At 41.7% G+C, this 13,505-nt stretch overlaps 1 protein-coding gene across 10 annotated transcripts in view; it reads right to left on the bottom strand.

The window, feature by feature from the left end:
* Positions 1-1,011: 1,011 nt before the first annotated feature.
* Positions 1,012-13,505, bottom strand: part of LOC127567011 (ETS-related transcription factor Elf-2-like) — a 105,230-nt gene continuing 92,736 nt past the window's right edge. For 8 of the 10 annotated variants that reach the window (XM_052009647.1, XM_052009639.1, XM_052009629.1 and 5 more), the window contains 2 exons: positions 12,322-12,699; positions 1,012-3,607 (listed from right to left, as the gene is read on the bottom strand). In XM_052009647.1, the coding sequence (XP_051865607.1) occupies positions 2,971-3,607; positions 12,322-12,699 (1,015 nt within the window). In that variant the 3' untranslated portion in view covers positions 1,012-2,970. The remainder of the gene's footprint in view (positions 3,608-12,321; positions 12,700-13,505) is intronic. The other 2 variants (XM_052009663.1, XM_052009683.1) reach the window with 1 other exon arrangement.

Raw genomic sequence — 13,505 nt, 5'->3', positions numbered from 1 at the left:
ACAATTTTCCTCAAAAATTCTGGGCTACTGCCTCCCTCAGTGGGGTGTCGATGCTGCATGTCAATGTTTATCTTGAAGGTGTCACTTTTGACCTAAATGTTTCCTTGCTCCATTGGCAAGTTGGACTCCACCTCAATTCACACAGGCACGTCAGGCCTCAACACTAAAGATTATGGCCTCCAGGAGAGCATCTATGATGGTGCAACAATCCTAGTTTGAGAATCTTCCAAAGACTGTGCTGACATTCCAGGTTTTTTTTTCACGAGTTTTCCCTTAATCTCCAAGTCTCACACTGGATGAGGCAAATTGAGATTACCATGGCTTTGTGATATGTGCCTGATATGTGTTCTCATGTTTGATTATCGAACTCCCAGCAAGAGAGTCTGCTGAAGGCTGCGTCAATATATTCACTACAGAATCTTGACATCTTGATTTGCCCTCTGGGAATGATGGCTGCTGGGGCAGGCGAAATGTTTCCAGGTTGTCCTTGTTTAAGGAGCATTAGATTAAATGAACCATATAACTGTTATATTAAAAAACACAAATGTTACTTCTAATTCCCAAGCAAAACACTTGAAAACTGCCTTAATCATTCTTTTACTTTTCCATTTTGTGTTATATTTCCTCACAACAGGAGTCAGCCACTCAACCCTTCAGGTCTCCAAGCATTCCCCATCCATCCCATTTATTTCCCAGTAACCTTCCTGCTGCCAGCTCAACATGAAGGGGTAATTTAGAACAGCCAATTCACCTACCAACTGTGGGATGTGGGAGGAAACCAGAGCCCTGGGAGAAACTCGTGCAGTCACCAGGAGAACGTGCAAACTCAAGACAGTTCCCCAAGGTCAGAATTGAAGCTGAAACTGCGGAAGCAGCACTACCTGTTGCAACATTGGGTTGCCTGGTTCTAAAAGGTGGCGCATTCAGCCTTTTCTGATTCGGGGACACTTAAGATACAAAATTTTTGTCTTTTACACATGGCCTTTAAAGAAGATGCATAGACACTCGATATACTTTGTATTTCTTTACCAAAACACAATCAAAACAGGATTCACTGTTAAAGTTTGGTAAAATCTACTTGAATACACTTTGAAACAAGAGTACAACAAAATAGAATATACTTCAAATGTTGAAACTGTACAAACATCTTCAGTCAGAACACTGGTAATCTCCCCAATCAACCATTAAGGAGGGAGTTTCAATACCAGAATCCAGTTTTAAAAAGCAGGTGGTTATGAAGGGTTTAACATCATTTTGTTTTGGTCCATTTGTTTCAGGTTTTTGAATACATTTGAACAGTGAGCACTGGTGAAATCCAAAGGCAGTACCAGGGTAAAAGGGAGAGAGTCACCATGGAGGAGCTGAATAGCAAGAGTTGGACATTAACTGCATATGGTACCTCAACTATCCAAACTGATACAATTCTCCCCTCCCAGAAACATCACAGTTCATCTTCACCGCATAAATAAAAATTGATAAAATGGATGGACAAAAGGATGTTAATTATAATTTCATGTAACAGTTTTCTTTTTAAAATATTTGGGTCCTGATGGCGAGACTTCCTCTTTAATTGAAGTCAGCAGGTTTAGAACTACCTGAAAAGGAACAGCTCATTGCACAAAGCTAGACTGAACATGACCTTTAAGTGGCAGGAAAATAAAAGCAAAATGTTTATACATACACCAAGGCAAAGTGACACAGGCATTATTTTAAAAAAAGGTTATAGCCAAAGGTCGGTCACTTAACTTGACCAGAATCTATGTGTCTGGCAGGTTCTAACTACCATAAAATAACATGTTACTCCATAACAATACTGTGCTTCGTGTAAGATTAAAAAGAGCTTTTAACAAAAAGCTAGTTCGTACGTAGCTTATTTTTTTTAAAATGGAAAAACTCAAATTGTCATTTAACATTGCTCACTAAATGTAATTATACAAATCCTGAAAATACACCAAACCTCCTCCAAATAAAAGCAGTAACTTCCATTTCAACTTAATCCTTCACATTCCATACGGTTTGTAGAGAATTCACTTAGCACCAGTAGAAGGAAAAGTACTGTGTGCACACAGTGTTATTTAAACAAATGTTGGTATTCCTTTGAAATGCAATAGGCAGCATTCAGTTTTAAAGAACCAGTGTTACCAGGAACTTGCTTGCAAGCATCCAACTCTGCAACAAGCTCTTACATGCACAGAGTGACGGGGTGTGAGTTGTTACAATTCTATGATCCTTCAAATAAAGAACCATTGTGCTAATTAATGTTGTAATTCCAGGGAAGACCAATGAGGCCATTTTGTTTTAAAGGTGGAGGGTGTGGGACATGGTGGGAGGGGCTTGTTAATTGAAATTTAGGGGACATTTTAATCTGAGAAAATGGGACGTCTTAAAACTAGACAGATTCATGTTAGTGAACAAGACACAGGACTACTGCTTTTCTATTTATTAAAACATAAACTGATGGGAGGATTGGAATGTTAAAAAGGAGACAATAGTCCTCTGCTTAAAACATTTAAGCTACAGCTGGTGTGAACTGTGCCTTTGCCACATCACTAATGACAAGTCACATTCCAGCTCAGCACCTTCACTGCAAAGTAATGCACAGCCAGACCTTATAATGAAGATGACTGCCGGGAGTTGAAGTAAAATTCCTGATACCACTTGTGCTTTAAAATTTATGCAGTCTTCAGAGAAACATTCCAAACCAATCACCAAAATATTAGTGTTTCAGAAGTTCTTAGTATAGACTTAAAATGTAGTGAAACACATGGTCCCTTTTTTTTGGATCAATATGCAATCAATTGCATTTGAATTCATTGAAATCTCATTTGTTCCTATTTGAAAAAGTTTCTTTGTCAGCATTTGATGATGTGGCTCAAATCCCACTGCAAAGTATGGGATGGAAAAAGTTTGCTACTTGCTGGAAACATTCCTTTGAAAGTCCCATTGCAACCTCTCTTAACAGTTGCACTATTATTTTTCAGCTGTCACCGTGGCTTCTGCATCTGTTTTCATTGTCAAAGGAAGGGCGATAGCTGAGGGTGCACTGACAACCACCCAACGAGTCACTGTCTTGCTACCCTCCACTGACCGCTCTTCCTTAATCATGGGCATACTGTGGACATCGGCTCCCACCTTTGCAGCCATGCCTTCCTGCTTGCCGTCTGCTCCTTTGATAACCGCAGTAATAACTCGTGCAGGACTCTGGCCGGTAGATTGCTGAGCAGGCACTGCTAGTCTCATCACAGGTGTCCCTCCTGCTATGGGCATCGGAGAAAGAGCTCGAATGGCCGCCTGTGCTCCAACTATGTTAATGCTGCCAGTTGTAGCCAAGCCCGCCTTTGTCTGTAAGTGACACTGGGTTATCTGTGTTGCAGGGATGGTAATGATTTTTGTAGGCTGCATGGTGATCTTGTCTCCATTCTCTGCCGTAGAAGGAGGCACCATTGTTGGGATGGTTTGGATGAGAACCTTTGGAGTAGAGATGGTCGTGTTTGTGCTGGTTATTACTGTTGACACAGGATTCACTGACTGAACCGCCACCGTTGAAATCTTCTGGCCCGAAGAGGTCATTACAACAGGCACCTGCATCGCCACACGGACGGTTCTGCTGTAGGCAAACAAGCACAAAGTATGAGGAACGTAGAACTACTTTTAGGCTCCATTCTTACCATATGTTCTGCACCTGACAGCGATCGATTTCTTTTTAGAAAGCACTAGAGTCATACAGCACTGAGACAGGCCCTTCAGCCCAACTGGTCCATGCCAACCAAGACTCTCATCTAAGCTAGTCCCTTTTGCCTGCGTTTGGCCCATATCCCCTCTAAATCTTTCCTGTCCATGTACCCGTCCAAGTACCTTTTAAATGTTGTTAATGTACCTGCCTCAACCACTTCCTCTGGCAGCACGTTCCATATACTGACCACCCTCTGGGTAAAAAAGTTGCCCCTCGGGTTCCTACTAAATCACTCCCCTCTCACCTTAAACTTACAGTTCTTGATTCCCCAACCCTGGGAAAGAGACTGTGCACATTCACTCAATCCATGCCCCTCATAATTTTATACACCTCTGAGATCACCCCCCATTCTCCTATGCTCCAATCAATAAAGTCCAAAACCTGCTCAACCTCTCTCTGTAACTCAGTCCCTCAAGTCCTGGCAACATCCTCGTAAATCTTCTCTGCACTTGTTCCAGCTTAATGGCATCGTTCCTGTAGCAGAGTGACCAACACTGAACACACCAACATCTCATACAACTGCAACATAACATCCTAACTTCTATACTCAGTGCCCTGACTGAGCAAGGCCAATGTGCCATAAGCCTTCTTCACCACTCTGTCTACCTGCGACGCCACTTTCAGGGAACCATGTACCTGTACTCCTAGGTCCCCCTGTTCTACAACACTCCCCAGGACCCTACCATTCACTGTGAAAGTCCTATCCTCATTTATCTTCCCGTTACTACATTATTTCCCTATCACTACTACATAAATTATATGTAATCATTAAAATATCTTTATCCGTCATTGTCAACACTGAGAAGCAAACATTTTATCTTTTTCTGGGCTACAAAATATATCAATTGTACCTCTGAAACAATCTTCTACAATTTTGTTACAGCATCATAAAACACTTTGGTGATGAAAACTACAATACATTTAAATCTCTACTTTCTTTAACACCATTTCAGAATGAGTAGGGATGGATGCAAAAACTAGGAGCAGAGCCCCAAACCCCAAAACCAAATGTTTGTCTAGTTTTTCCTTTTTGGCATCTGTTTCTTTCCAGCTTTTATTTAGCGTGATTTGTTGGAATTATCTCCAGGCATCCAAAAGATGCATCCAACAATGGGAGAATCTGGCAACCTCTTCTCTGCATTCTCCTTATTACAGACACCCATTAAAAACACCTCCACCCTGGCATAAAATCCTTGCAATCCATGTGTTTGTTGATAGGTTCATGAATATAATCTTTTTATATGGATACTTCCCAAAGAATAGACTATGCCTCTCCCCCTTCACTCAAAACATGTACCACAAATGGCAAGCATCTACCACAAACACTGTGAAGCCATTACAGATCAGAAAGCAATTTTGAAATGTTAGTTAGACGGCTTGGTATCACAAGTGCTTTAGAATGAAAATGACATGATAGAATGCACTCTTCCCAGAAAGTGCCCAACCATTTGAAAGAATAAACATTCTCACATTCAATATATTGCTTTAAACTTTTTTTTTCCATACTTTGATCCCCAATATCTATACCACATCTTACACAGGGATATTTAAAACCAAAATCTTGCTGTCTGTATTCTGTAGCCCATGCACTGAACAAAATCAATGCAACAAACCCTTGAAAATGATTCAGGATTTAAACAACATACCGTTTCCTGAACACTGGCTGTTTAGAAACTTTGTACGCAGATCATGCACTTAGCGTGCCAAAATCAGATGTATTACAATTGTGCGTGCACTTGCTTGTAACACTTCTTGCAATATATTAAGACCTGTCAAATCACACTCGCATCATTCCACTTTGTAACCCTGTGGCTTTGGTCCTTTGGTAGATCCCATGTCTCTGGATCGTTTTTCCTTCCCTCCATCTGAACAGCAGACATGAACGTACAAGTTAAGAACAGGGTAGCTCATTCTGCCCCCTCAAGCCTCCTCATCCGATTGTGATCTCAACTCTGCAGTCCTGCCTATCCTTTCACTCCATTGCGTAGCACAAGTGTACCAGCTGTACGTTAAAAAAATTCAAGCACACTCCAGTTACATCAACAGGTCAACTGTACTTCAAATCTTATTGAACTTTGTATGATGTCTGTTTTTGGAATAATTCTAATCTGTTTCTAGTCTGCAACTTCAACTCCCTTACTTACTTCCCTTCCTTAGACCACACTTAGGAGTATTGTGTTCAGTTCTGGTCGCCACATTACAGGAGGGATGTGGTATCAATAAAGAGCGCTGAAGAGATTCACCGGGCTGTAGTTATAAAGAGAGGTTGGAGAGACTTTGTTGGGAAATATTCTTGAGTTATTAATTTATGCATAGCAGATATTAATTAAAATGAGAATCAGTCTTCAGGAAATAAAACCTGTTCACAATTTAACTTCAACTGATACTTTGAGGCTATTGAAACAAATCATTAGGTGTGGGACATTCTCATTCTGTCCCATTGACACTACGCAGGGGAAGACAATAGATGAATGTTCATGTTAATTGGTACTCATTGAAAACTTCAGGATGAGATCAAGGAAGGTGTTAAGTGGCTGATCCTGTATTAACACATTGTTAAAGACATATCCCTGCCACTTAATGCACAGTTCAGGACAGGTCTGTTTTGTCACTTAACATTGTGGCTAGTTATATATTCAGGGAAGGGTCTTGGCCCGAAACGTCGACTGTTTATTTCCCTCCATGGATGCTGCCTGACCTACTGAGTTCCTCCAGCATTTGTTGTTGTATTGCTTCAGCTACATCCAGCATCGGAAGAATTTATTGTGTCTCAGTATATTCAGGAGCCATTCCTCAACACGTAACAAATGGGGTATACTTTTGGTGTCTGGAGTTTGTGTTCAGAGGCTTTTGGAACCGACACCAGTCTTGAATATCCAAAGGGGTTCTGCTGGTTGGGATGTGCTCCCATTGTAAGTATGTAATTCTGCAATGAAAAACACTACGATGCTGGAGGAACTCAGCAGGCCAGGCAGCATCCATGGAGAAAAGTAGGCGGTCAATGTTTCGGGTCAGGACCCTTCTTCGGCATTGAAGATAGGAAAAAGGGGAAGCCCAATATACTGTCCTTTCAGGTGAGGCAGAGATTTACCCTAATATCATCAACTGCATTCGGTGCTCCAAGAGTGGCCTCCTCTACATTGGTGAGACCAAACGCAGACTAGGTGACCGTTTTGTAGAACACCTGCGTTCTGTCTGTAACCGCGATCTGCATCTCCCCACTGCCAGTCACTTTAACTCCCCCTCCCACTCCATCACTGATATGTCAGTCCTCAGCCTCCTCCACTGCCAACAGTCCAAACGCAAACTGAAGGAACAACACCTCATTTTCCAGAGAAACAAAAGATTGCAAATGCTGGAATCTAGATGAAAAACACTATGATGCTGGAGAACTTTGCAACCTAATAGCATGAACATTGAATTCTCCCACTTTAAGTAATCCCCACACCCCTTCTCCACCCCCACACCCCTCAACCATGCCTCTTCTTTTCTTCCCTTTCTTAGCCTCTCTTTTTTCCACCCCTTTTTTTTCCCTCTCCTTACCTTTAACCCATCCCCTGGTGGATCTGCTCTCCTCTCCTCCCCCACACCTGCCTATCACTATCTCTTACCTACATCTACCTATCACCACCTTGTGCCCACCCTGCCTCCCCTCTTTTGTCCACCCATCACTGCTCTGCTTTTCCCTCCTATATATTAGGCTTCCCCTTTTGCTGTCTTCAGTCCTGAAGAAGGGTCCTGACCCGTAACGTTGACCATCTGCTTTTCTCCATGGATGCTGCCTGACCTGCTGAGTTCCTCTAGCATCTTTTAGTTAATAGTTTATTCTTATCTTTGTGTTTAAACTGTATAAAACATCATGTCAGGACAGTGAGATTCTCTTTGGCTCTCTCTCTCCAGAAGATCTGCTGTGTGAATAAACTATATCTCCTAGTTACAGCTCCCGTGTGGCTCAAGTTTAGTCATTCACAACAGGCTGGGTTTATTCTCACTGAAACATAGGAGGCTGAGGGGTGACCTTACAAAGGTTTATAAAATTATGAGTAGCATTGATAGGATAGATATTCAAAATCTTTTCCCCAGGGCAGGAGAGTCTACAACTAGGGGGTAAAGGTTTAAGGTGAGGAGAGAGAAATTTAAAAGGAAATCTGAGGGATAAGTTTTTCCACGCAGAGGTTGGTGAATATCTGGAACACACTGCCAGACCAGGTGGTGGAGGCAGATACAACCACAATGTTTAAGAGATATTTGGACAGTTACTTGGATTGGAAAGGCTTAGAGGGATTCAAGCCTAATACAGGCAAATGGGATTAGCATAGATGGGCATCACAGTTGGCATGGACAAGGTGTGCCAAGAGAGCCCCTCTCTGGGCGGTAGATTTCTATGTTTCTACAGTTCTATGAGATTGCGGCTGTAGGTGGTCTCACCCTTCAATTACGGGCACATGTTGAGATAGGTCACTAATTACTGGCTATATTCTAATGCTTTTTAAGTTTTCATGCAAGTTTGTTCCAAAATTGTGCCTTTGTTTACTGTGCAAAGAATTTCAATTCAAAATTAAAAAGTCCCACCAACTGTAACACTGTGGGATTGACTTTTAAACATAATCACATTTTTCCCATTCAAGAAAACTTGCTGTTTTACCTCAGAGTAAAAACAGCACAGAAACAGGCCCTTTGATCCATCTAGTCCATGCTGACCTGATCTTCTGCCTAGTCCCATCTACCTGCACCCAGATCACATCCCTCCAAACCCCTCCCATCCATTCACCTATCCAAACTTCTCTTAAATGTTACAATTGAACCCACATCCACCATATTATCCCTAATATATCTATTAAAAAGTAAAATGCTCCTTTCAAGCTAAACTATTCTCATATCTGATCAGTAAACCTTGTGACCTTTTATATTTAGTTACTACCACTGGTTTGTTACATTACTTAGTTTTGTAATCTTATTTACTTAGAGTTCCAAATGCCTGGATCAGTTTAGAGCAGTTAACTCTGCCACATAGGGTAGAAAGCTGCTACACTAGACAGTACTATTAATTAATGTTGCTGGGGGAATAATTGAGATTTGTCAAGCTGGAAGAGGGGACTTGCAGTATATGTAAGTATAGTTATTTAACCTAATGAATTTAATGGAATTTGATGTACAAGTGTAGGCAAGATAAATTAATTCTTTAAGAATCACAGATTCATAAATGTAATTCCTTTTTGGTATTAAGTCAATGAATTCTGATCTGAAATTGAGCAACCAGAATGAAAGTGGTGTTTAACTAGGTTTGTTAATTATTTTTCAATGTTCACATTAAATCTGAGGAGAAAACTAATACAATCAAACACTGAGCTCATCTATTCACTTTGCAGAATATACCCGTACAGAATTTATTCTAACCTTACTGACAACTACAAAATTTTGACAGCTTGTATTTATTCATGGGATTTGATAATTCACCTCCACTAAAACCAAATGAGTTTTGACAAGTGTATTAATGCCACAAGGTCTATCCTGAATTATTTGTTTACTCTCACTTCTGGGTGTGTGACATGATAGGAACACTAGGTGGCAGCATCAGCGATAACTGTGCCGTGACCTCAATCGACTGCAGATCATGATTCTCTCAAAAAAGAGCTGAAGGATTAGTTAAGCATTAATGACAGACAGGATGGCTATGCTATTACTTTCTTCTCAAAACGAAAGGAACATTAGTTTGTTCGTGCATGTTTGGATAATTTCCTTAAGTTCCTGCATCTTAAACAGCAGTTGAAGCAGAAATGTGTAACTGCAACACAAACTATATATAAATGAAGTTTCCTGAACAATGTGGTGGGATTCAGAGGAATTTTATTCCATAATGGTGCCATTAACTCATCTTGAGGAAAGAAAATCAATGTTACACATAGCATGAGTTACCCAGCACTGTGATAACCTGCAGACTAAGCACAAGTTGAGAAACATTCCAGAAAACTAATTCAGTAAATGCTAACCCCTGACCACAAGTTGCTTTCCTACAAGCATGAAATCCCCAACTGCATTTTCTGTACCAGCTACCCCACAGTCACACTGACATTGATCATTGCAGACAACTCTGCTGAGTGTGAACTTGTCCAGCTAATGTACTTATACATTATCAACACTGGATATGAAGAGCCAAATAAGATTTAAAGATTGTTATAGTATGTTATTGCTTCTTTCAAGGTTGTTGTACATGCAATCCATCAAATTGAAAGTGGTTCTCTCTCTCTCGCCACAGATGCTGCCTGACCTGCTGAGTGCTTCCAACATTTTCTGTTTCATTGCAGATTCCCAGCTTCAGCAGTAAGTTGTTAAGGTTCAGCTATTGATATTACTATGGTCAGAGCCAACAGCTGTTTTGACCCAGTGTCTCAAAAGAGCAACCTGCAGTTAGGTACCCTTCTAGCTTAGGATGTCCCACTGCACCCTTCAGATGTGTAATCAGAAACTAAGGAAGGGATGACCAATACAATTGATCAATGAGGTGGGTTTTTAGTGAGGGTCTTAAAAAAGGGATAAGAATTTGGAGAGGTTGAGAGAGGAAGTTCCAGGGTGAATTCTGTCAGTTTAAGGTGCTAAAGAACCACTAAAAGGAATTGCAGCAAAGGCCAGAAAACAGAGGAGCAGAACATTGAGGGGGCATTTGTAGGGCTGTTGTGGAATGGACAAGATATGAAGGAACTTAAGCGACAAGATGAAAATTTTCACTCTGTGGATTTGGGAGACCACGAGCCAACATAGATCACTGAGAATGAGCCAGCGCATCAGTCTTAGGAGCGGGATGAGAAGCAACCACTGGAAAATGCCTGGATACAGTGTGGACAGTGCCCCTGAGCTGGACAAGGGACATCAGAGGGAGGAGTAGTCACATCAATGGCTGCAGAGTTCAGGGCTGCTCAAGGAGGGACAATGCACCGATTAGAGTGGATATCATTTGGGACTGTGATTAGCATTGTTCTCGTGCTGCAGAGGCAGAACCCTGCCTGAAGAAATTCAAACACAGCTTTAAAAGAGACGGGCAGAGATTTGGGGCACAGCAGCATGCTCAAGAACTTTGAAGAGGAAAGTGCTGTTGGAAATGGGGCAGAGTTTGCAAGGATCGAGATTGGGGGGTGGTGGGGAGAGGAGGATAGACAACAGGAGTTTTTAAAGGAAGGAGAACAGCAGGCAAGAAAGAACCATTTACAGCATCAATTAGCAGAGCGTTGGGCTGTAAGCAGTTTAGTGGATCAGCTTCAGAAGGCGGGCACTGGGACTCAGGAACAGGGTGAGCTTGATGAAGGTACAAGGGAATATGGGAGAGAAAACACACAGAGATTTGTGATCAGAACTAGGAAAGCAGGTAGGTAGGTCAGAAGCAGCAAAAGGGGAGACTAACCTCAATGACAAACAACCCCATGACATTATTATGCCTTTCGGGCAAGGATGCTGAGAACAACCAAGAGTGGTTTCAGGGAAGGCTTTTATTACCATGTTCTCAGACTTCTCAATTCTATGAGGAACAGTAATTGATATATAGAAAATATAGAAACCACTACTAGGTTCCATAAATAACAATATGATAATGACCAGGTGATATTACTTGTATAAAAAGCAGGCATGGTATTGTAGTGGTTAGCGTAACACCATTACAGCTCAAGCGACCCGGGTTCAATTCTGGCCACTGTCTGTAAGAAGTTTGTACATTCTCCCCGTGTCTGCGTGGGTTTCCTCCAGGTGCTCTGGTTCCCTCCCACATTCCAAAGACATACAGGTTAGGAAGTTGTGGGCGTGCTATGTTGGCGCCGGAAGCGTGGCGACACTTGCGGGCTGCCCCCAGAACATTCTACGCAAAAGATGTATTTCACTGTGTTTTGATGTACATGTGACTAATAAAGATATCTTATCTTATCAAAACTATTGTGGCATTATGCTCTTTAGGGGATTGGTTACAGTGGAGAACAGAGGTTCTGCTCCCCAAATGATTCTGAAGCAGGGGACAGTTTTACCAGAAGAGCACAAGATGTGACGGTCCTTGACGTGGACCTGAAGCTGTAATAGGTCACTAAGCCAGTTTTACATCAGATATAACTGGGTGAGTGCCAGATATTTTAAGTGCTCATAACCTAAGAAGTGGAGGGCTTAGAGGTGAAAGCAACATTGAGGGAGTGTGGTATTAAAGAGATAGATTAAATGAGGACATGTGATCAATTAGTTCCCAAAAGAGAAAGAACAAGGGGATTGAGTTTCAGATAGAAAAGAATCAGTTCCGATGAAGGGTCTTTGACCTCAAACATTAACACTGTTGCTCGTTCCACAAAGTCTGCCTGACCTGCTGAGCGTTTCCAGCAATTTCTGTTTTAATTATTTTTGCATAGTGGTCAAGAGAAGGGTGGAAGCAGCATGCAAACAGGTTCCATCTGTAGAGTTGTTCAACAATTACTGTAACTTCTCCTTCAAGAGCTAACTTTTGTTCCTTTTGGTGAAATCAATCAAGCAACCCATTGCACTTCGCTGCCTCTGGTTTCAAACAAGGGATCGTAAACAAACTCCCACAACACATGCAACCATTTAGAGTAGAACCTACTAACCTTGGAACCGATGTGGTTACTACTGGTAGGGAGGTTGTAGGCACCGGAGATAGGATTCCACTGTGACTAGCCGACGAGACCTTCACCGTTGCAGCCCTCCCCAGCTTCACAACACTCTGTGGTGCTGAACTCCTCGCTCCTCGGGAAGCTACCACAGATTTTGAGGAAATGTGAGAAGAGATATTTTCTAAAGATGGAGAAATTCCTTCAGATAAGTGGCCAACTACATCGGTCCGTATTTCAGGTGGATACGATCCCTCGCTATTGGCATCAGTTTTGTCTTCATCAATAATTACCAAGTTCTTGGGCATTTCTTTAAACTGATAGACCAGGCGTTGCCCTTCCACCTTGGCCAGGATCCCTCTTTGGTAGTAGTACCTAAAGAAAGAAAAAAAAGATATTTTTAATATAATGCCTCTCACAACCCCAAGGTATCCCAACATATACTTTCACTGAACTGGTTCAAAGTGTGAAAATCAAAAGAAAACTACTGGAAATCTGAAATAAAAACAGAAAATGCAGCAAAGGTCCCTGGAGTTTCTCTAAATCCCTTCAGTACAAAGAAAACGATATGAATTTCAACAAATCTGAAGGTTACTACTATCACGGTAGACTTCAACATAATGGAACTGAAAATTTTTTTGTGCAATTTATACCAGGAAAATCAGACGAGTACCTTGCCCTGATCCTTGCACACGTGGTGACACTAATGACTAGAGACTGAACCAAAGTGGTGGCAACCTCTGCATCCCATCCTGTTCACCATACAGAATGCCCAACACCACTTCTGTGACATCACCCACCTTCACCCCTGCTTCAGGTCATCTGCGGTGGAAAGAAAGCCTCATCCAGGCATTTATTACCACCAGAGTCAACAATTGCAATACTCTCTTGGAAGGTGGAAGGTCATCCACATTCTGCAAATTTTGGGTTAACCAAAGGTTTGTGGCCTTTATCCCAACTCCCAGGTGATTCTGACCTTCATTCAGTCATCATCCTGTATTCAATCAGTGCCTATAATTTAAAATTCTCACTCTTCTCTATTATCCCTCATGCTGGTGACCATCCCTATGCTTGCAACTCTATAAAAATTTTGCTTTGCGCCAATTCCATCTTTTGGATTTTTTGATTCCTTTGCCGTCCATCAGTGGCCTTGTCTTCAGCTGCCTGTCCTAAGCGCTACA

The sequence above is a fragment of the Pristis pectinata genome, chromosome 2, assembly GCF_009764475.1.
Source record: "Pristis pectinata isolate sPriPec2 chromosome 2, sPriPec2.1.pri, whole genome shotgun sequence".
Taxonomy (NCBI): Eukaryota; Metazoa; Chordata; class Chondrichthyes; order Rhinopristiformes; family Pristidae; genus Pristis; species Pristis pectinata.
Note: the sequence above shows the minus strand (reverse complement) of the source record. Positions and strands in the feature narration are given on the sequence as shown.